Genomic DNA, 22501 nt, shown 5'->3' on the forward strand with positions numbered 1-22501 from the left:
TTCTGTCCATTCAAAAATTGAATTCAAGTCAAAAAATTTTCTCCTGTATACACCCTTGAAGGATGGGCACAAATCATAAGACTTGCACGCACTAAGCCATGCTCGTTTGAAGTGACAAACCTACTTCATGACGACTGCTTAGATTTTAACCAAAGAGGAGTGACATTTGCACTAGAAAATAAAATAAAACCAAAGAAAAAGCAAAAACAATATGAAAAGCAAAATGAAGTAAACGATGAAGAGCAAACAAGTAATGAAAATACTAATTTTAAATATAGTGATGGTATATGGTACCAGTATCGGAAAAATGAAAATAACAAACCTTTCATGAAGACTAGCATTGACGGAAACTCAATATCTCTTGAAACCAAACAAAATGGAGGCAAACAAAATATGATAAACCCCGATAAAGCATACGAAGAAAGGCTCCTAATCACGGATGCGAAGAAAAAAAACCTCTTGTCACTATGTGAACAAAACCTAATACTTAGATCATACCCCCAATATTACCAGTCTTTACCAACATCTAGTACCGTCAGAGATTGTCTTCCAGTACCTGAGGCATATGAAGACAATTTTTTTTTATTTGCAATTAAGGCGCATCAACCTAAGTGGTTATAAGCTCCGCTTGGTATTACAATTTTTTTTTACCTTTTTGGATGCATTATATATACAGATTTTGACATCTTCTTCTTCAAGTGCCCTTTCGCAACGGAGTTTGGCAATCATCATTGCTATTCGTATCTTTGAAGCTGTTGCTCTAAATCATTGGTTAGATGTGCACTGGAACCAGTCTCTTAAATTGCGAAGCCAAGATATACGTCGTCTCCCCACGCTTCGTTTGCCCTGATTCTTTCCTTGGATAATTAACTGGAGCAATCGGTACTTTTTCCCTCTCATCACATGACCAAAATATTCCATCCATAGATATTCCATAAATATTTTGACATACATAGATTTTTACATACATAAATCTGAGTTAAACTATGTACAAGTGCTAAACATTGGTTAATAGAAGATTACACATTTATTTGTACACGCACTGATGTTTAAGTTTGGTTGTATATTCCTATTGATGTCAGAAAACTTAAAAAAACAGACGAATAGACACAGTTTTCATCTAGACACTCGCGTAGCGTTGCCGGTAGGTTACACTTTTTCCTCTCATTTGAATATGCAGGGCATTCGATTAGGCAATGTTGGACACTTAAACTGTTAAAACACTTACCGCACATTGGATGAACACTTCCAGTAATATAGTATTCATGTGTTAAGCGTGTATGTCCTAATCTCAGTCTGTTTATTATAATTTGGTCTTTCCTGTTGCTACACATATTCTTCCATTTTGTAACTGTTGTTTTTATGTCTCGTAGTTTTTGTTAAAATTGATTCCATTCTTGAAGCCACCGTTCTTTCAATGTCGAGTTAATCCAGTAATGAAAATCTTTCTTATAGGTATTTTCGATCAAGTCTATATGAAGACAATGATAACGTTTAATTCAAAGTTTAAAACTATTAATTTACCATTATTTTACAACAATTGAGGGTCATGATTGAGTACTTGAGGTATCTACATGACGTGAAGTTCCATAATTAATGAATTGTGATTATTTTTAACTTTTATGTTTTTTACGGAAAAGCCGCAGGGCCTGGAGACATTCCCATAGAGCTGGTTAAATATGGGCCGACTGCACTTTTAGAATTAATAGTAGACCTTTTCAATAAATGTATGTGTGGAGACCAGGAAATTCCTAAAGATTGGAATAAATCTTATATAAGCTCCATATATAAGAGAGGGAATAAAAGAGACTGTTCCAATTATAGAGGTATTAGTGTGACGAGCTCTGTAGGCCGGTTGTACGGCAGAATATTAAAGAAGAGGGTTGAAAGACAGATACAAGATATTGAAGAACAAAGCGGCTTTCATACCGGGAGATCCTGCCTTGACAATATATTTATCCTACGACAAATAATTGAAAAGCGTGTCGAAAGAAGTAGAGAGACCCATTTGGTATGTATAGACCTTGAGAAAGCATATGATAGTGTCCCGTTAAAGAAAATGTTTGAGGTCCTCGAAAGGTCCGGATGGGATTCGACGTATATCCGAGCGATATATAAATTGTACGAAAATGCAGTTAGTTGTGTAAAAATTGGAACCAGAACCTCAAATGAATTTAAAGTCACTAAAGGCCTAAAGCAATGTTGCTGTTTGTCACCGACACTCTTTAAAATATACGTCCAAGAAGCATTGAGGAATTGTAGAAATAAATGTAAATTTATGGGCATCGAAGTGGGACAAGAAACTCTGTATACATTTTTGTTTGCAGATGATCAGGTGGTGGTTGGAACCGATGAGGAAGATATAAATTATATGAATCGAAAATTATTTGAGGAATATGCCAAATGGTGGCTTACTGTAAACATAAGCAAAACAGAATATTTAAAAATTGGAGGAAATACCACAGATCTGAGGCTTGAAAACGCAGTCATAAAAGGCTGCAACCAGTATAAATATCTAGGAAGCATCATATCAGCAGATGGCAAAGTTAAGATAGATGTACAAAACCGAATAACCCAAGGGAAAAAATGCATCCGAATACTGAATTCATTACTGTGGTCTAATAAAATAAAGATGCATACCAAATTTCGCGTATACAGAGCAATTGTAGAACCAATTACCACATATGGTGCCGAATGTTGGACGATGACAAAGAATGAACGAGATAAAGTAGACGTTGTGAAAATGGATTATCTTAGAAGGTCATGTCGAGTATCGAGAATGGAAAGAATCAGGAATAAGGACTTAGACGTACAGGAATTAGAGATACTCTTTCAGATAGAATACAAGGAAGGCAATTACAATGGTATGGTCACGTGATGAGAATGGAGGAGGAGCGGTGGCCAAAGAAAGCCTTAATGTATGTTCCGCCAGAAAGAAGGAAAAAGGGAAGATCACCAAATTCCTGGAGAAGAGAAATTACAAAAACAATGCAATCTACAGGCTTAGAAGAGGGAGATTGGAGAGATAGGAAAATATGGAGGCTGAAATGCGGGAAGCGGCAATCGCCGTAGGACCCCCGTTATATGATGATGATGTTTTTTACGTTTCTAATTACATTAATTCTCTAGTAATATATACTTTCATAAAAATACTTTTAATAATTTCTTTAAACATAATTTTCCCATTTTATCCTACAACTTCAATTTTTATTTAAATGATTTGTAAAAAACTTTGTAAGAACATTAAAATTATTTTAATTTTCCTCCTTTTAAATTAAGAATATGAATGTGTTAAAATTAGACCAACATGAACTGTCCAAAATGCCACATTCGCAATTTTGAAACATTGGACCAAATGAATGTGTTAAAATAAAATTATACCAATATGAACTGTCGAAAATGACACAATGACATTCACAATTTTGAAACATTGGACTAAAACAAATCGTTGAATAACACAAAAAGCGAAGTATACTATGTTATACTTCTATGAATAAACCTGACTTTTCAATTAATTTTTATACGCTTCAATCCTATCTATTAGTAACGACATAAACCTAATCGCAATAAATTGCCAAGGGACAGAAATAAATACACGTTTCCCTGTTATTGTAGCAATCTGTTTTCCATTATCCGATCACGCGCACTTACAAGGAATTATGTTTATCAGTTTACTTTCTGCAAACACAGCTCCCACACGCTTGTCTTTACCAATTATTGGATGTTAGAATAAATACCTTCAGAACAGATATATCACTTTTCGTCCTTCAAGCTCCAAGGACGAACTGAAATTGTTTTTACGTTAAAATAGATAGATATATGGGACGTTATTATTTTGCCATGAAAATAGGAAGCACAATGCGAAAATATATTCGTTCAGGTGAGGCTACTCAAACTAAGATTATAATATATTTTAATCTTCCGTAATATTTAGATAAAAAAAAACACCCATTAAAAATATTAATCACCGATTGGCTAGCAAGAGAAACTAATATCTAGAGCCCGACCCACTATTCTGAGCCGCGTAATGTAGGTTGCCTATTATGAATTTGAATCGGGGAAATTACTGATAGACTTATGCATGACGTCCGACATCTGATAATCATTTTCGACTAAAATAGATGTTAATAATTATTTTTCTTCCAAAACGAATTGTCATTAGAACAGGCAATTTTAGTTTTATCACATAATGATTGAATGACTCCCTTTTTAACATTTATGTTGTGATTTGATTTATAATTTAGATATATGTTCATATGTGTTGGTTTTTTGTATACATGAGTCCCATATCCACTATTTTCCTTTGAGATTAAAACATCCAGAAAAGGCAACGATTTATTTTATTTCTTTTCCATTGTAAGTTTTATTGACTCCTCCCTTTTACCTTTTATTTATATTAATCAGAAGTGTTTCCAACAGATCATCTACATATTTCCAACGTATTGTGAGCTTTAAATTTTGATTAGGAATATTTGTTTTGAAGTCTTCCATCAATATATTAGCTAATTATGGATTTAAAGCACAGCCCAAAAATTTTGTTTATAGAAACCATTGTTTAGATGAAAATAAGTGTTGTCAGTAGATAATGTCAACAGTTCCGTTATAGCTGACACATTTAATTTGGTTCTAGTTGTTAATCAATCATTTTGCAATTTGGTCCTAATTGTTTTCAAAGTTTCATCTAATGGTACATTTATATATAGACTATTTATTTATATAAAAACTTACTTAGAAAATATTAAATATAAAAATCAATGTACCAAATTATATTAACATTTAAAAAATATAGATAATTTTAATGATATTTGTGATTTTTTTCTATCTAATCGTTGTTTTATTTAAGTCAAGCATAGCCACAGCTATACAGATCCCTGTTTATAGTAATAACTTCAGTTTGTTTTTGAATAATACATCTACAAAAAAGGTGCTACATATTTGATTCATTAATTCCTTGTAATGTGATTTTTTTGGCTTGCTTAAAAACGTTTTAGAAACCTTTTCTTTGTAATATCTATAAATGAATAATTTCCCCGTTTCGAAATACATTATTCAGCACAGTTATATAAAAATTATTTATTAAATGATGGTTAGTTCCTCGAAAAGCTCTGGCTTTTAATATTTTTTGTTGCATATGAACATATATCCAAATTATAAATCAAATCACAACATAAATGTTAAAAAAGGAGTTATTAAATCATTATAATATGATAGAACTAAAATTGTCTGTTCTAATGACAATTCGTTTTTGGAAGAAAAATAATTATTATAACATCTATTTTAGTAAAAAATGATTATCCGATGTCGGACGTCATGCGTGAGTCTATCAGTAATTTCCCCGATTCAAATTCATAATAGACAACCTACATTACGCGGCTCAGAGTAGTGGGTCAGGCTCTAGACATTAGTGCAAGAGAACACTGGAGTTAATTGTTTTTCCAGTAGGTCACTCAGGTGTAGGATCGTTATTGTGTTAATATAAAATATAAAACGAAGAAATCAGATCTGACAAATATAAAAGAAAATTCCATATTTATTGCCATATTTATTGAGATGAACTTATATTCAAAAAGCGTGCAAAATAACACATGTTGAGGTGAAAACCATTTTTTTAACCTTACTCGCAGCCAAATTTAGGACGTAAGTGCTCGCACACGGTCTAACATTCCGGGTTCGCTTTTTTCAGTTTCTGACTTTACAAGTCATTACACGCGCCAAAAAACTTACGTTGTAACGCGCACGGTCAAATCGACCGTATACATAGTTTTGATTTTAATTAATAAAACTAAACAATTAGGACTTAAATATAAACCAAAAATCTTTTATTTATTTAGTTTTTATTTTACAATAAATTTGAGCGGGGGTCGCAAAACCAGTAACTTAAGTTTGTGGCTAGAAGACGATTGTCATTGTCTAGTATAAACATATCCCCCACATTTCCAAAGTTATATTTTATTATGAAAAACGTAATAATTAAATCGCCTCGAAGTCGACGTTGTTTAAATGTAGTGAGATTGGCCTAGAAGCCACGGAAACATCATGCTACCGGATCATCGACGGAACATCATGGGAGAACAGAATCATGAATGCAACCATCAAAGAAAGGCTCCAGTACACACCACTGGGGGAGGTGGCCGAGAAAAGGACCAGGTATTTCTTCCACCAGGCCACAAGAAGACTCCATAAGACCAGGGGCATCCTCGAGAATAACAGGATCCAGAGGATGCATAGATCTACCCATAGACTGATCGACCATCTGATCAGGGTCTAGCCGGATGGTTGCCGGAAAACAGCCATGCAGGGAAGTAGGTACGGTGCCTTAAATTAGTACCTACAGAAGAAGACGAGGATAAATCCACACAAAGATGTCCAGGATGCCGAGAGGTCAAATCATCAAGAAAGAAGAAAGAAGGCTAAAATGAATGAAATACTGAATGACATGTAAAATTTTTATTAGGCAATAAACGTTTTTATTTTTATTTTTATTTTTATTTTTTTTATATAGATTGGCCATATTCAGTCTTTCTGTATACGTAGGTCTTGAGAGACCAAAAGACATCCCAGTGCACTGCCGCTGTACGTTTTCGAGAATATTACGATCGCGCACTAATACCGGACACCAAACAGTTCCGCAATATTCCAGAACTGGACGAATGTACAGTTTATACAGATGAACTGAGCTCATAAATGACACTTTCGCAAACGTTTTATTTAGTAGATATAATTTACTGTTACCTTTTTTAGAAATATGCCAAATATGTTCCGACCAACTTAGATTGTTATTAATGATAACACCTAAATCATTATGTGATTTTACTGTTTTTAACACGCGCCCATTAATAGAGTAAGGAAGACACGGATTATTTTTACCCATGTGAAGAACCACACATTTGTCCACATTAAGAGGCAGCATCCAAGTAGACCACCATTCCGATATGCAATCAAGGTTATCTTGTAGTAACTGGAAATTTACGGAGGGATCGGAAAATAGCTTCGTGTCATCTGTATAGAACGCTTTGCTGCATTTAATGTGAAATTGTTGATCACTTGAGTATGCTATGAATAAAAGTGGGCCTCAAACTGATCCTTGCGGTACCCCACTTAAAACCGTTCTCTTAACTGAGAAAGAGTCCCCAACTCTAACACAAAACTTTCTATCTGGCAAATACGCATCGATTCACCTCAGTAATTGACCACGGATACCAAGGCGTTCCAATTTATGTAATAGTCTTCGCTTTGGAACTCGATCAAAAGCTTTAGCAAAATCGAGGTAAATAATGTCTACAAGGCTTTTCTGTCTAATGCTCTTGACCATTCATTGACACACCAGAGAAGATTTGTCATTATTGTCAATATTGTGATCACCTTTATGATTTACTTTCAATCTAGAAGGAAAGCGGCGCAAGAAAACATATATTAATCTTGATGAAAGAATATCCAAAACTTCCGAAACTTCCAACAGAAATATAGAGATACAGGGGACTTAAGGTTGTGTTTAAGGACATTGGCATATATCCAGAAGCTGCAATAAATAGACAATTTTTTATTCCCAAGAATTTTTTGTATTTTACTGTATAAAAAGTTTGAAAAAAAAAACGAAAAAAAAACAAAAAAAATTAAAAAAAAAAAACGAAAAAAAATTAAAAAATAAAAAAAAACATCTTCTAAACACGCCAATGTTTATATTATGTATAAACTATGATAGTCCTAAGCCTGAATGAAAGTGTGAAGGGAAGATGGTTTATTTTTATTTTTTTATAGTTTTATGATTTTTTAAAACTAATTTTACTAGCCTAACCGTTACCTGATCGTTATGGTAGAATAAACATCGATTACAAGAGAGCGCAAAACGGTGGATATAAGAAAATAATTAGCTTTACATCTCCAAAGAAAGTGTTAGAGCGCAAACTGGCCGATTTCAGTTAAAGGCGCAAAACGGTCGAGCGCATATCGGCCGACACCAATTTTATCTTAAAATAATACACATCCTTTATAGGGTAGTTTCACTATTTTACTTAAACTGAAAGTCATTTTGTCGCTGTTACCGTATTTATATCAGTAGTAATTCAATAGCCTTGCTACATATTTTCATCAGATATCATTTTGATGCAACGGAATGTAATATGTATATCAAAATGGAAAAGAGCACCATAAAAGTTGATAAGAATCATTGCAATAAGAAACAAGAACTGAAATTGGCTTCAGACCTTGGCTCACAATATTAAGATACCTTCAAGGACTTTGAATTTTTGTAGGTTGTTTGCTTCGTCGACAAGCTTTTAGCTGTAGCTATGTCCCGGCGTTGCATGCAAATAAGCTGGTGCTTTTAGATAACGGAAATATTTAAATGTACAATGTCTAGAAAGGAATGTTAATTTAATGACATTTACACACGTTTTTGTCTCAGAAGTAAATGATGCTTTTTAATTATACGATAAAAATAGTATTCCACAATCTAATATTAAATAGTATATAGGTCTCAATTAACGAATTGATAAGGGAGCTTGAAAATTTTTTGAAGTGCTTATAGTTTAATAATTGATTTTAACACAATTTTTATAATAAGAGTTCTCAGAGAAAATATTACAAGCTTAAGCAACACAATAAACACATTTTTGAAATGCTGTGAGATTAAATCCTGAGTTTAAAATATTAATTGTGACCATTGTGTCCAATCGCAAGCAAATTATTTAGAGTTTTTTCTTATTTTTCCTTAAAACAGGTTTATAATCCATCCTCAGAAGTCAATTGTCATAATTTTTTGGCATATATCTCATAGTAGAGAAGAATTTATCAATCTGGGCGTAAAGACGTAATCGATGATTTTTTTTAAATGAGAATAGGTATTATGTGCTAGCTTATCTAAAAGGTTAATAAATTCTCTATTGAGTGAAATAAATATTAAATTGATTATTTATACAGGGTGGCCAAAAATATTGTAATGTATTGTAAATAGACATACAGTTAGTTACATTGGCAATAAGTGCTTCTACTGTTGTCCTTTGTATTGTTCATTTTCTTTCAAATACCTGTATTCAAACACCATCTTCTTTATAATACTTTAACAGAATTACAACTATAAAGTTCAAAAACTCCACTAGACTTCACTAGACTTTTCAGGATGTTTTGATATCTAGAAAATTCTAGACTTTATTACTTCTTCGTTTTCGTCAAGTCAGTATGTCAGTATATCACTCTTACTGTTTAATTTATATATTGAGGCAGCGCTTCAAAATTGGAAAAACCACTGCTAGGGAATGGGAATCCCCATAGGAAATAACGTACTGTTCTCCCTGAACTTTGCGGATGACCAAATCGTCCTAGCTCAAGATTCTTATAATCTAGAATTGATGATAAAGCGTCTATACAGAGAATATATAAAATGGGGGTTACAAGTCAGCATAAAGAAGACAGAATAATTAGTTATAAATTCAGATGAAAGGTTTAAAGTGTTGATAGACGGAAATAGATAGGAAATCAAACAAGTGGAAAAATTGAAATATTTAGGTACACTCATTGATAAGAATGGCTTACGAGAAACCGAAATTAAACACCGAATTAATTAGGGACGAAAAATTGTAGGATGTCCGAACTATTATGGGGATCGCAACATTTCCAAAAGGAACAAAAAAAGAATAGGGCAAACCATGGTTGAATCAGTTTTTTGTTATGGCTCTGAAGTATGGACAATTAATGCAGTCCTTAAGAGAAGATTGTTGGCAGTTGAAATGGATTATATCAGAAGAAGTGCTAGAACATCAAGGCTGGACAGGAAGACCAACGAATCTATAATAAAATAAATAACATAAATGATACAGAAACGGTCATTGCCAGAATAGAAAGAAGAGGTTTAAAATGGTTTGGACACCTATTGAGAATGACTGACGAACGTTAGCCCTAAAAACTTCACAGATGGAAGTCCTCTAGAAGAAGAAAAAGAGGTAGACCTCGACGCTTATGGACACATATAACAGGCTTTTATAATCTTTTATCAAGAATTATTTACAAAATACTCTCAGAATGTAGATCACTGTTGGTGATCTAATGAACTTAATCTAAACCTCTTAATAAAGTCAATAATTACAAAAATTAAAATGGTCGATTCTGCCTCAAATATTATAATCTCGCACTAAGCTCATAAACAATAAAGATCATTTAAATATTTTACATTATATCTGCCAGATAAGTTTTTTTATGTCAGTTGGTAGTTTAGATTCCTTTATTGGAATTATTATGTTTTAATTCTTTACTCTGTTTGGAGTACCAGAAACTGAATTCGCTACGAATTTTGACCATGATGAACGGCAGGTGGAATGCTTATTTTAGATTAACTTGCCGAGTAATTATTCATCAAGCTGTTTGCTTTGCAAGTTGTAGAAGGCACAGTGGTAAAAATTTGAATTCAGTTTTGCCAGGTAGGAAATCGTAGATTTCTTTTGTTGTTAAACATAAAGCTTTAAATTATTTTGTTTATTAAATCATCATAAAATTACAGCAATTACTATTTTTGCCAATTATGTGAAAAAATTTATCGTATTTTTAATTATATTAATATGTAATTAATATTATTAGTATGACTAATTAAACGTTTTTCGTAAAAACTATTCAAAAACAGAATATGATTGACCCAGTACATTGAAATGGTCAGTTGGTAATTCAAATTTCTTTCCTAGGAGGCGTAGTTACCCTACCGGACAAACAGTGTCACTTGTAGACCTAGCCTTTTATATAGATCGATTATTTCATGATTGACGAACAGCTAGAATTATTATCAAATTATAGATTAATAGTTACTTAATGAGAAGTATATGATATAGAGATTTGGAAGCTGTTCTAGTAAATAACTGACAAAGCGCACAATCTCATGTTATGACAATGAAAACTGAAGGAGTTACCTGGGTTGCCAATTAAAATTAATAATAGATATTGGAGTTAAGAGGTGTTTTTAGTACAAGTTGTTATAATAAAGTCAGATGTGAAAAAAATGGAGTTACGATTAATACTAATCACAATGCTGATATGCAGTAGTTTAAGTAACACTAATTTACTTCGTGAAACAATGGTACTATTATGGGACAACATTGCGTTTAAATATTCTAGATAAAATATATACGATGCCATAACTCGTTTATAGTTCAAGGTTTGTTTTATTTATAATCTAATAAAGGCAAATATATATTTTTACAGTGTGTCTTATGTGACATGGAATTTGCGTTTTGCATTTTGATTTTATGAGCCGAACATGAACGCAAAAGGGAAATTGTTAACACGAATCCACTATCGATTCGGAAACATAAATAGTTTATTACATCCGACCTGAATTTAATTTAGAACTACAATAATGGTAATAAAAGTTTACAGGAAGCTAAAGAGAATTCCATAAAAGAAAGTATATTTATCGACAACTATGGAATGACAAGAAAAGGCTTGTGGCAATATGAATGTTTTCGGTCATCGTTCATATAACGGGTGTTTTTTTAGAGGTATAGAAATGTGTGTTGGCTAAACATAAGCATAAATAGACTTGACACCTGAACAACGCTTCCAAATTGTTCAAATTTATTTTAAATATCATGGTTCTGTTCCAAGCACGTATCGCGCACTACGTCCATTTTATGGTTAACATAAACGTCCACTAGAGCAATTAATTTGATTAAATGTGGAACGTTTTCACACCACGTTTAATTTAAATGATAATACGTATCCACAGAGACGTCGTACAGTGCCTACAGGAGAGGTTGTTGCTGCTGTAGAGCGTAGCATATAGGAATAACCGAATCAGTCTGTCCGTCATCGTAGACAGCAGTTGGATATATGTCTATCCACGAAGCTCACTATTGGTTGAATGGCTAGTCAACAAACAAAACTGCCATGTTTGGAGTATAGATGATCCTCAAGTGTATGTTGAGACACCTTTACATATACAAAAACTGAGTGTTTGGTGTGCTTTATGGGCTGGTGGAATCATTGGTCCTTACTTCTTCAAAAACGATACTGGCCAAAATGTTACAGTTAATGATGATCGCTATAGAGCCATAACTACTAACTTTTTCATTCCTCAATTTAACAACCATGATGTGCAAGAGCTGTGGTTTTGTGACAGCGCAATATATCACAGAGCTCGTGTCACAATCAATTTAATGAAGAAAACGTTTTTTAACCGCATAGTTTCACGTTGCGGACCCGTGAAGTGGGCTCATAGCTCGTACGATCTAACACCCCTAGACTATTTTCTGTGGGGATATCTAAAGTTTAATTTTACATTTACGTTTATTTTTAATAAATTAAACAGCGAATAATAAAAGCAAAAGCAGCATTCGTTAGAATGAGAACCATTTTCAACAGTCGAGACATATCATTAAAAACAAAATGCCGTCTATTGAACTGCTACATATTCACAGTTCTGCTCTACGGAATGGAAGCATGGACACTGACTGTTGCATCTATGAATCGGCTCGAATCTTTCGAAATGTGGTGTTATAGGCGCATCTTACGTATATCCTGGGTTGACAGAGTTACTAATGTGGAGGTCCTGCGTAGAATGGGGAAAGAATGTGAAATTCTCATGACCGTCAAAACTAAAAAGTTGGAATATCTAGGACATGTAATGAGAAATCAAGAACGTTACGGCCTTCTCCAGCTGATTCTCCAAGGGAAAGTAAATGGTAAGAGAGGACCGGGAAGAAAACGCATTTCCTGGCTTCAATATTTACAAAAGTGGTATAACACGACTACCACTGAACTGTTCCGCGCTGCAATAAATAAAGTAAAGATAGCCGTGATGATCGCCAACATCCGGAACGGATAGGCACTTTAAGAAGAAGATATCTAAAGTCCCTAGTCTTTGCCGATAAGCCTGAAACGATTGACTACTTGGAAGACAACATTCGCCGCGTTATTGCTGATATACGGTCATAAATGTTGCAAGATGTCATAGACAATTGGGCCTCCACATTAGACTACTTCAGAGCCAGCCATTGCAGTCGTATGTCAGAATTCATATTTAAATTATAATACCAAAAGATTATCTTTCGAATAAAACCAATTTAGTGTCAATTTAAAAAAAACATCTTTGTTTTATTCCAATCATATTTAAAGTTTTTAACCTCTATACCTTCTATACCTAAACAAACACCCTTTATGACGAATTTCACAGAAAATATCCACTTTTTGATTCCAAAAATATTGATTTTGAAATTTGAGTACTCTTCGGACCATTTTTTTTATTCTTTATAACTCAAAGCTAAACAAACAAATAGTTCCACCACCCGGAACGAAGGTGCTCGTGCCTTTTTTGCGAGATTTCACAAATTAAATAAACGATGTAGTGATTTTGGAGTGTAAAAATCTCGCGACTGAAAATCACTGTAGAATCTGTTCAAAAGCACCTACAAACCTTTCCAAATAACAAAAATTTAGGTCTTTTTGGACTTTGAAAATAGCGCTTTATTTTTTTTTTCTTCGTTCTCAATCTACCGGGTGAGTTTTAAGTATGGAACGCCTCAATTATCGCTTTTAATAAATTTTGGAGTCTAAGGAAGAGTCTTGTGATTAAGACTGAAGGAAACAATGGTGCCACCACCCGAAGTAAGTGTAATTATGTATTTTTTCCGAAATTTCAAAAATTGAATGAGCGAATCATTAGTGATTTTGGAGTGTAAAAAATGTCTCGATAAAATCATTGTAGAATCTAGTGAAAAGCAACTACAAAATTTTTTAAAATATAAAAATAAACGTCGTTTTTACTTTTAAAATAATGCTTTTGATTTCCTATTCATTCTCAATTTAAAGGATGAGTTTTAAGTAACGCCTTAATTATTTCTGAAGCAGCTTGCAATATTATTATAGATTTTGGTGTTTAAGGATCTTGTGATGCGGCCAATATTATGGTGATATTTATATTGTTGTCAGATCTTCCGTCTGACTGAAAATTTAAGGAACTTTTTGGTTAAAAAATAAATTAACCTCTATATTACCGCAGAAAACCTAAAGCAGCTGAAAACAAATTTATGTTGGAAGCATGTCAATTTTTGAGTAGTAGAAAAATTAGGAATTTTAGAAAACCAGTAAAGGCGATTATAGCAGATTCTCAAAATATTTTCTGTTTACGTCAATACACCAAGCCATGTGATTTTTAAAACTTTGCAATACATTTTACATTATCACCGACTGCGCAATTGTTACCTCTGTGATAATCTTATCTTTTGATTACTAAATATTCTCAGATTTGCTTTTATAAATGATGTTTTTTAAGTGATCCTACAGGAAATAGTCTAAAAGATGCATGTCGAGTGATCGTGAGGGCCATTCGATAAAACCACGCCTTCCAACCCATCTTCTGGGAAACACATTATTTGGGCATTGCCTCACCATAAAGCAAGAAGTTTCAATTTTCAAGATATACTTTGTTTCTACGTGCTTTGCGAACAAATTTTTTATATGAAAAAGAAATTACATTATCTTTTTTGTCTGACAATTAGAAACACTCAAAACACCTGTCACGTTTTCTTCTTGGATTGACTACCTATTATCGTCTCTGCTGGTTTGTAAGATTTGTAGTGTTGATGCTACAGCGTATAAAAGCATCACCTACGATTTGTGGTATTTATATTTGGCTCACAGTTCCATATTATTACGAGTAAGGTAGTCTCCTAAGTGTAGCAACAAAAGTCGTCATGGTCAACAGTTTTATATAGACTCTATAGAATTTACTCTTATATGACTTAAGTTTCTAAAAAAGGTGTATGTTTCAAAATAAGATCCACCAAGCTAAGTTGCTGTCTCTCTGTCAGAAATATGTGTCGGCTCTGTTACGCAATCACCGGTTTGGCAAAACAAATTTTGATCTCCTCTCCGACTAAGCACCTGAGAGATCTCGATGCTCAGCTTTCGCTACCAAGGTCTTTTCGACCTACTTTAGGGGCCTCTGCCTAGTGGCCTAACAAGCCTTTTATACTCTGTTGGTGAATTAAGTCTTTTTATCCTTTTCTATAGATGTCTGTATTCTGTTTCAGTCGTTATTTTAAGTCGACGTTGTTGCATCAATGTTAAGATGTCTTCTGTGATCCATTAACTTTTCTTGTTTAAGTTACTTCTGCAATCATTAGGTATTGGTGGGGATTTTGTTAGTTTGGTTTTTAAGTTCATTCCAGTTCTTTAAGTTAGTTCCTCTGGATCTTCTAGTTGTTCACCTACGTTGTTTGATCTATTGTTAAATTCTTCTTTAATATTATCTTTTATGCTTATATTAAGCGGACGAGGTCCGCTGGACGAGGTCCAAGGCGGAATTAAGATTAACGGAATCAGCATAGACAACATCAGATATGCTGATAATACCATCTTAATAGCAAGCAACGCACAAGAACTACAAAATATAATAAATGCGGTAGTTCACCACAGCGAAATGTTCGGTTTACATCTAAACGTTTCCAAAACTAAAACTTTAGTATTTTCAAAGACACCAATAAACGTACAGGTGTATGCCAAGGGTCAAATAATAGAACAGGTAAATTCCATAAAATATTTGGGAACAAATATCAATAGTCAGTGTAATCCAAAAAAAGAAATCCTATCAAGAATCGAACAAGCAAGGAAAACATTCATGAGCATTAAAACATTTTTACAAGATCAGACCTTAGTCTACAGCTTAGAATCCGAATGATCAGATGTTACGTTTTCTCTGTCTTACTGTATGGCTGTGAAAGTTGGACAATGGACTCTGAAATAAAAAAAAAAGAATAGATGCCTTTGAGATGTATATATACAGACGAATGTTGAGGATTCCATGGGTACAAAGAGTTACTAATGTTGAGGTACTTCGTCGCATGTGTAAACAAAAAGAATTACTAAGAATAATCAAAGAGAGGAAAATGCAATACTTGGGTCATGGGCTGAGAGGCGAAAGATATGAATTACTTCAAGTTATACTGGAAGGAAAAATACAGGGCAAAAGATCAGTAGGGAGACGCCAGAACTCGTGGCTGAAAGACCTGAGGAGATGGTTCGACCGCTCATCCGCAGAGATCTTTCGCGCAGCAGTTTCCAAAACTACAATTGCCATTTGGATCGCCAACCTTCGAAAGGAGACGGCGCAATGAGAAGAAGAATGCTTATATTGTCAAAATATATATGTTGGTTTTTAATTTCTGGTTTTTGTCGTTGGATTCGTTGGATTCACCAGCACAAGGCGTTGGTGATTCGATTCGTTGATAAATTAAGAAATTTAATTGTAATATTCTGTGTCAGTCTTAAAAATTGTATGGACTCACCTCATGTTTTAAGTTTTTATTACTCGTTTTATAAAATGTTTGATCTTAATTTTATTGTATTTACTAACAAAATAATTTTAAATTTATTTTAGCATATCCTGGCATTACTTTAAGTTTTATATTTCACAAAAACAATCAATATTTGAATCAGCAAATTATGTTTTTTTTGTTTTTAAGATCCAATAAAAAATACACTTAATGATTTTTGCCTTACTTCCAACAAGATTCAACTAGTTCTAATAATATTAAAAAATACACAAGTAAAGATAACAGACACCTAAGTAACTTACGAATATTACGAATATTACCAATATTCCATTCTATACGAAATAATGGTACAATGAAGTTAGAATGAATTAAAATGAAGTTTGCCAATATTAGCTTCTGCCATAATATATTCATAAATTTTATCTTAGTACGCTTCCACCGTACTTATAGATACCTATGCCCTATTAATAGCCTTGCTCAACGAAAATCGCTAGAGAGTAAGACCGCAAACTGAAGAAGTGAACTTCATGAAACTTTTATGATATCGGGAACCAAAAAAGAAATGTTGAGAGATCGATTTTGTATAATATTGTACAGCAAAATACAGTAGATTTTATTTTCGTCGTAAAGAGAAACAGCGGTAGAAAATTATGGAATGTTAAAAGTGGAAATGAATCACTTTTACGTTATTATTATATAGTCAGTAAAAATCTTATTAATGATAAATATTAATGGTAAAAGAATTTGTAGTGCTACTGTATAAAATTCAAAGTTAAAATCTATTTTATTATACCGTCTACTTTCATATTATACTTCTCTGTTAAACAAAACCTGATAAAAATTAAGTTTGTAAATATAATAAAAAAATAATTGTTGCTTTGAATGGTGGCGCACCGAGAATTTTCCTGGTGGGGGAGGGGGGGTTTGGTTGGGCACCGAAATTTTTTTATGCTACCTCCAAAATTTGGGTTTGAGTTTAATTTAAAATACTAAAGATAGCAGTGACAAATATTCAGGTATCTGTTATTCTGCCTACCAACTAAAACCACCTACTCCTACTAATGCTGTTTACTGTCACATGTATCGTACTCCGAAACTGGGATGGCCGCTGTAATTCTGACGATATTTTTGGAACACTCCCTTCTCTTATCTCTTATCTCTTATCTCTGTCGTTGGTCCGGCTGGTGTTTCTCTTCTCCTTCTTTCTTTTTAATTATTGTTCGGATGTCGTTGTAAACACTATTTCATTCCTTCTTACTTCCCGTCATCTTCACGATCATGTCTTTTGCAGTCAGAGTTCATACCTATTTCTCTATACATTCTATTTCTCTCCACTGTACATCTATTACATTCCAGGATTGTATGAGTAACAGTGTCGGAATATTTGCAGTATAGGCATTTATCTGTGTCTTTCCGAACCTATGAAGATACGCCCTAACACAGACAATCTACCTAGGTCCCAGTTCTTTAGGCTCGGGATCAACATCTGGGTCCACTGGGTAACATCTTTCGTGTTGTTTCACTCTTCTTGCCATCTTTCCATCGATCTTTCCCTTTCTTCTTTTTTTATGGTTGTTGTCAAATGCTCCCTTCTCTGAACCCGTGATAGTCCACGAGGTCGCCGCAAATACAGTCCTGTAAACGTATGCTACTCGCAACAGACGCTGTCTGTCTACTCTTATCATTAGCCTAATATTAGTTATCGATATCTAAATATGAAAAATATTAATTTAAATCCTAAACTATATTTTAAATAATAATTTGTAAACAAATTAAATTTATAATAAAATGTCTAAACGGCATTGCTTTAGAGCCATATGCTTTATTAACTCTTGTTCATCTATTTGAATGTCCTGATGAATAAACATCAAAGCTAAACCATTTACTAATACAATTTCTTTAGTACTTTCATCGATGAAAATAACCTTCCACATGTACAGGTCGTTACAGGTAATTTAATTATTACATTTTTGTTATTGTATTAAGTTTTGGATTTTTTATATTATATAATATATAATATAAAATATATTTTTATATAATATATTTTTTACTTTATATGCCCTGGGCGTGGTCTTAAACCCTAAAACCCCTCCTAAGTGCGCCACTGCCCAAAATAAACAAAATAAGCGCATATACAGGATAAGTGGGGAGAAATACATCAAACTTTAATACTGTATATATTGTTAATTCGATTTTCATTATTTGTTTTCGAGTTATAGCGATAATAAAAACTTGTAACTTATCATTGATTTAATGGTAAATGTTCTTATATTAAATTTTTAAAAATACCGCCATTGACCTGCAAGCATTTTCTGCTTTGTCTATGAAGATCCAACGTTGCTCTTCTGATTTCGTCATGGCTTGCTCTAATGGTGGCTGTAACATTTTTAATACGTCGAATTAGTACATCCCGAGTGTCGACTTTTAGCTTGTAAAGCTCATTTTTAAACCCGCCCTATAAAAAGAAGTCTAATGATGTAAGGTCTGGAAACCTTGGAGGCCAACTAATAGGGTCACTGCGAAGAAACCAACACAACGCCTTAAAAATTTTGTGTTTAATCACTACATCGATAAAAAGTATGTGCGATACAACACGATGATTATTATTTATCCATCTATAAAATTGCACACGGCTGGTATAATCTTCCCGTTGTAGGTACTCTACACGTTGTAGGTGGTATGAATATAAGCCTTTCTCGTGAAGTGTATTGATGATTACTTTCACTTAAGGAATGCCCGTTATTTTGTAGTGTTTAAATAGAAATAAAGCGTACAGTTTTTTGTGAATATAATTGCTAAATTAATAGGACTTAAGTGGCAACACAAACATCATTCTTTAAATACTTTTTATTTTCGATCTTGTTTTGGATCTCTATTTAAATTGTTTGCAAAATATTATATACAGTTATGAAAAAAGTATAGTGTACAATTATTGTGAAATATTTATCTCTTACTTCTATAAATTGTCTCATACTGGTGTGAAATAATAAAATGTTTATAATCTTTATAGGCACCACAAACACAAAATAAATGGTTTGCATTTAATGTTGCAAAGTCGTGATATTTGATTTTTTGTATTAAAGTTTGTAGAAAAAAATATTTACAGAAATAATATTAAGTAGATTCTAGATTTCTATAATATATCAGAATATAACAGCAGAAAATAATTTACTTGTATACTGCTACAATAAATATTAACCAAGTTTTTTCTAAAATTTAAAGAGTGTACATTTTTGTTGTTAAAAACTAGACTTTGATAACTGGGTATGTCTAAAAAAACAATAGTTAAGTTCATCTCAAGAAGTGAAAACACCAATTTTGAACGATCTTTTAAAAGCGGAAAAAGCATTACATATTGCAAAAACACTCATTGAAATGAGGCAACACTTGCACTATTAAAAAAAGTAAAAAATAAACTAGAAATGCAGATATGCAGGATTTTCGATATTTGAAAAATATTCAACTCGTATATTATGTACACTGATAATGGAAAAAGGAAAAAAGCACTCGTCATTTGGACTAAATATAGGAGCAAAATAATGTTTTATTTAACGAAATTATACTTCAAAAAATCTTTAAAATTTCATAAGCATATAACAAATACAAGGTTAATTTGCTGTTAAATCTATAGATATAAAAGACCTGGAAGTTAATGTTGATTCTAAAATGCTAAATGTAGACCAGAACTTCTTCTTCTTGCAGTATTGTCTCCTATCGGAGGTTGGCTACCATACCATTACAGCAATCTTTACTTTGTTGGCTGCAGCTCTGAACAACTGTATTGAACTGCACCCATACCACTCCCTTAACATTTCTCTTTCCCGAGATTTTTCCTTGGATTATGAGTCTAAGCAGAGAGTACTTTTCTCCTCTCATTATGTGGCCCAGATATTCCAGTTTTTTCGTTTGTATGGTTTTTATTTATGATGTTTTGATGTTTATCTTTTTCAGTGTCCAGGCTTCCATGCCGTACAGCAGAATGGAGAAAACATAGCACCTTAACATTCTCGTTCTTAAGTTTATATTTATGTCCCGGCTACATAGGAACTTTTTCATTTTGACAAACGATTGTCTCGCTATCTCTATTCGCCTCTTGATTTTTCTTGTCTGGTAATTAGTATCATTGAAGCAAACAGCTAAATATTTGTAGGACGTAACTATTTCAACTGGCTGATTATTTATGGTTAAATTCACATCGGTGTATAGCTTCTTTGTTACAATCATGAAGAAGAGCAGAACAACTAGTCACACGTTTTTCGTTCAGTGTGGGTTAAATGGGAAAATAGAACAGTGTTGTCAATAGTTGCTTAATGTAACTAGTACTAATCACTTTTAATCACTTCTCTCTATGTTTATGTTTTGTGTCAATATAATCTCTGTGTACATTTTTTCAAAGTTGAAAAAGTCACTTGTTTTCGGCTCATAAACAATAAAAGGTTTTAAAGAACTTCAGATTCTTATAAACTGGGCCCATTCATTGTGTACAGAAATACTCATAGTAGGCAGTCTTTTCTTCTTCCTCTCAATCAGTGCATGTATTGTGTCTGCTTCGTTGTGTGTATGTCCCTTGAGAAAAAATTTATGATAAATTCTAATTACTAAGGTGTTAGACAGCCCACATATACATACAAAATAAAAAAAATCGGTTTTGGCCAGAGCAGTTACCAAAATGTTACCTCTTCTGTTGTAGAAGGTAAAATTAAATTTCCATAACTGCTTTAAATAAAACGATTTTCCATTAAAATCCACAAGGAAAATAAATTCCTGCAGCTGGCTGTATACCATGTATCACAAAAAGAGGTTTAAATCTTTGTAAGTAGGTATATTTGAAAAACCCTTAGAAGGGCTACATCAAAATAACAAACGTTTTCGGAATGATAATTCCATCATCAGGTTAAAAGCAGGTTAGCATGCCTGAGCTACCAAAATATTAGGGTAAAACCCTTTACAGAAATTAAAGTTACCAAAAAATGTACATATTGTTGTTAAAAAATGAATGATGTTTAATATTTTATTAGATTTAACTTCAGGCAACATATAACCATGCTTATCTAGTCCAGACCTATTGCGACAATAATGACTTTCAATTTCTGGAAAACAATTTATGTGTTCTATAGCCAATGGTTTTGTCTCTTTTGGAATTTGGTGTTTAGGTACATGGTGACTGATTACCAACCCAGACGCATCATTAATTTTCTTCTTTATTTAATTTCTGACTATGTTCTCAGAGATGGCAAGTGTAGTTAAAAAAATGACTTGCACATCCTTGCGTTAGGTTTTCACGGCAATTGTCTAACTTGTTAAACTGTTTGTTCGGGCTGTTAGGCCGTTGTCTTGTCAGATAAGTTCTTGACGTTTCGCCAACACTAGGGGTTGGCATCTTCTGGAGATATTACTGCTTCGCTTGTAAGTTGAAACTGATGCCGCGTTGTACCGCATTGTCTCGTTGTTCTTTTTCTGGGATATTTTTTTTGGTTGATGTTTTGGTGTCATGTTTTAGGTTTTTCACCTCTTCAGAACGTGATTTGATTGTTGGGTGGTGTTTTTTCTTTCGCTGGCTTTTTGTGTTCTACTGGTGATTTGCTTCTTGGACTTGTCGTGATATGTTTTCTTGGACTTGTTATAGATGTTGGATCTATAATCGATAACCGACGTGATAAATGTTTCATATGTGTGTATGAGTGATCGTGGATGTGTTCTTCCGAATTTACCACAAAGAGCATTGAGTAGACCGAGTCTGCTCCTAGCCTTGTTACAGGCTATTTCCAGTTCGATCCTCCAGTTTAGTGTTTGTGTAAACACCACACCGAGGTACTTGATCCGGTCGCGGAGCTGTAGTCTGTCCCCCCAAAGTCTAAGGTTGTGTTTAAGGTTGTGTGTCTGAGGTGTCTAAAGAGAATCACTTGTGTTTTATTTGGGATAGGTGTTACTCTCCATCTCCCACACCACCTGTCGACCAGGTAAAGGTGATTGCTACTCGCCTCCCTTCCACTGATTTCGGCGTGAGGGGGCGTGTTGTCGTTTGTAGCTTTACTTTTTTCGTGATTTACGGGAAGTGTGTTTGTGGATTTTAATATTGGTATCCATGTTTTTTTAATTTTAAGTGCTTTTTCTATACTGTATTGTATACTGTAATGTTTTATCCAGCATCTGCGTTTCTTCAAACAGTATGCGATGTTCTCCGCTTCCCAAAGCGTGTTCGGCAATGGCAGATTTGTCGATATGTCCTAAACGACAATGGCTTTTAT

General features: G+C 33.4%; 1 protein-coding gene across 1 annotated transcript in view; it reads left to right on the forward strand.

Moving 5' to 3' along the window:
- The first annotated feature begins 3742 nt into the window (after nucleotides 1–3742).
- The window catches only part of LOC140446197 (synaptotagmin-15-like), a 712326-nt gene continuing 693567 nt past the window's right edge, over nucleotides 3743–22501 (forward strand). The window contains exon 1 of the mRNA XM_072538735.1: nucleotides 3743–3880. Coding sequence (XP_072394836.1) covers nucleotides 3820–3880 — 61 coding nt within the window. The 5' untranslated portion in view covers nucleotides 3743–3819. The remainder of the gene's footprint in view (nucleotides 3881–22501) is intronic.

The sequence above is a fragment of the Diabrotica undecimpunctata genome, chromosome 7, assembly GCF_040954645.1.
Source record: "Diabrotica undecimpunctata isolate CICGRU chromosome 7, icDiaUnde3, whole genome shotgun sequence".
Lineage (NCBI taxonomy): Eukaryota > Metazoa > Arthropoda > Insecta > Coleoptera > Chrysomelidae > Diabrotica > Diabrotica undecimpunctata.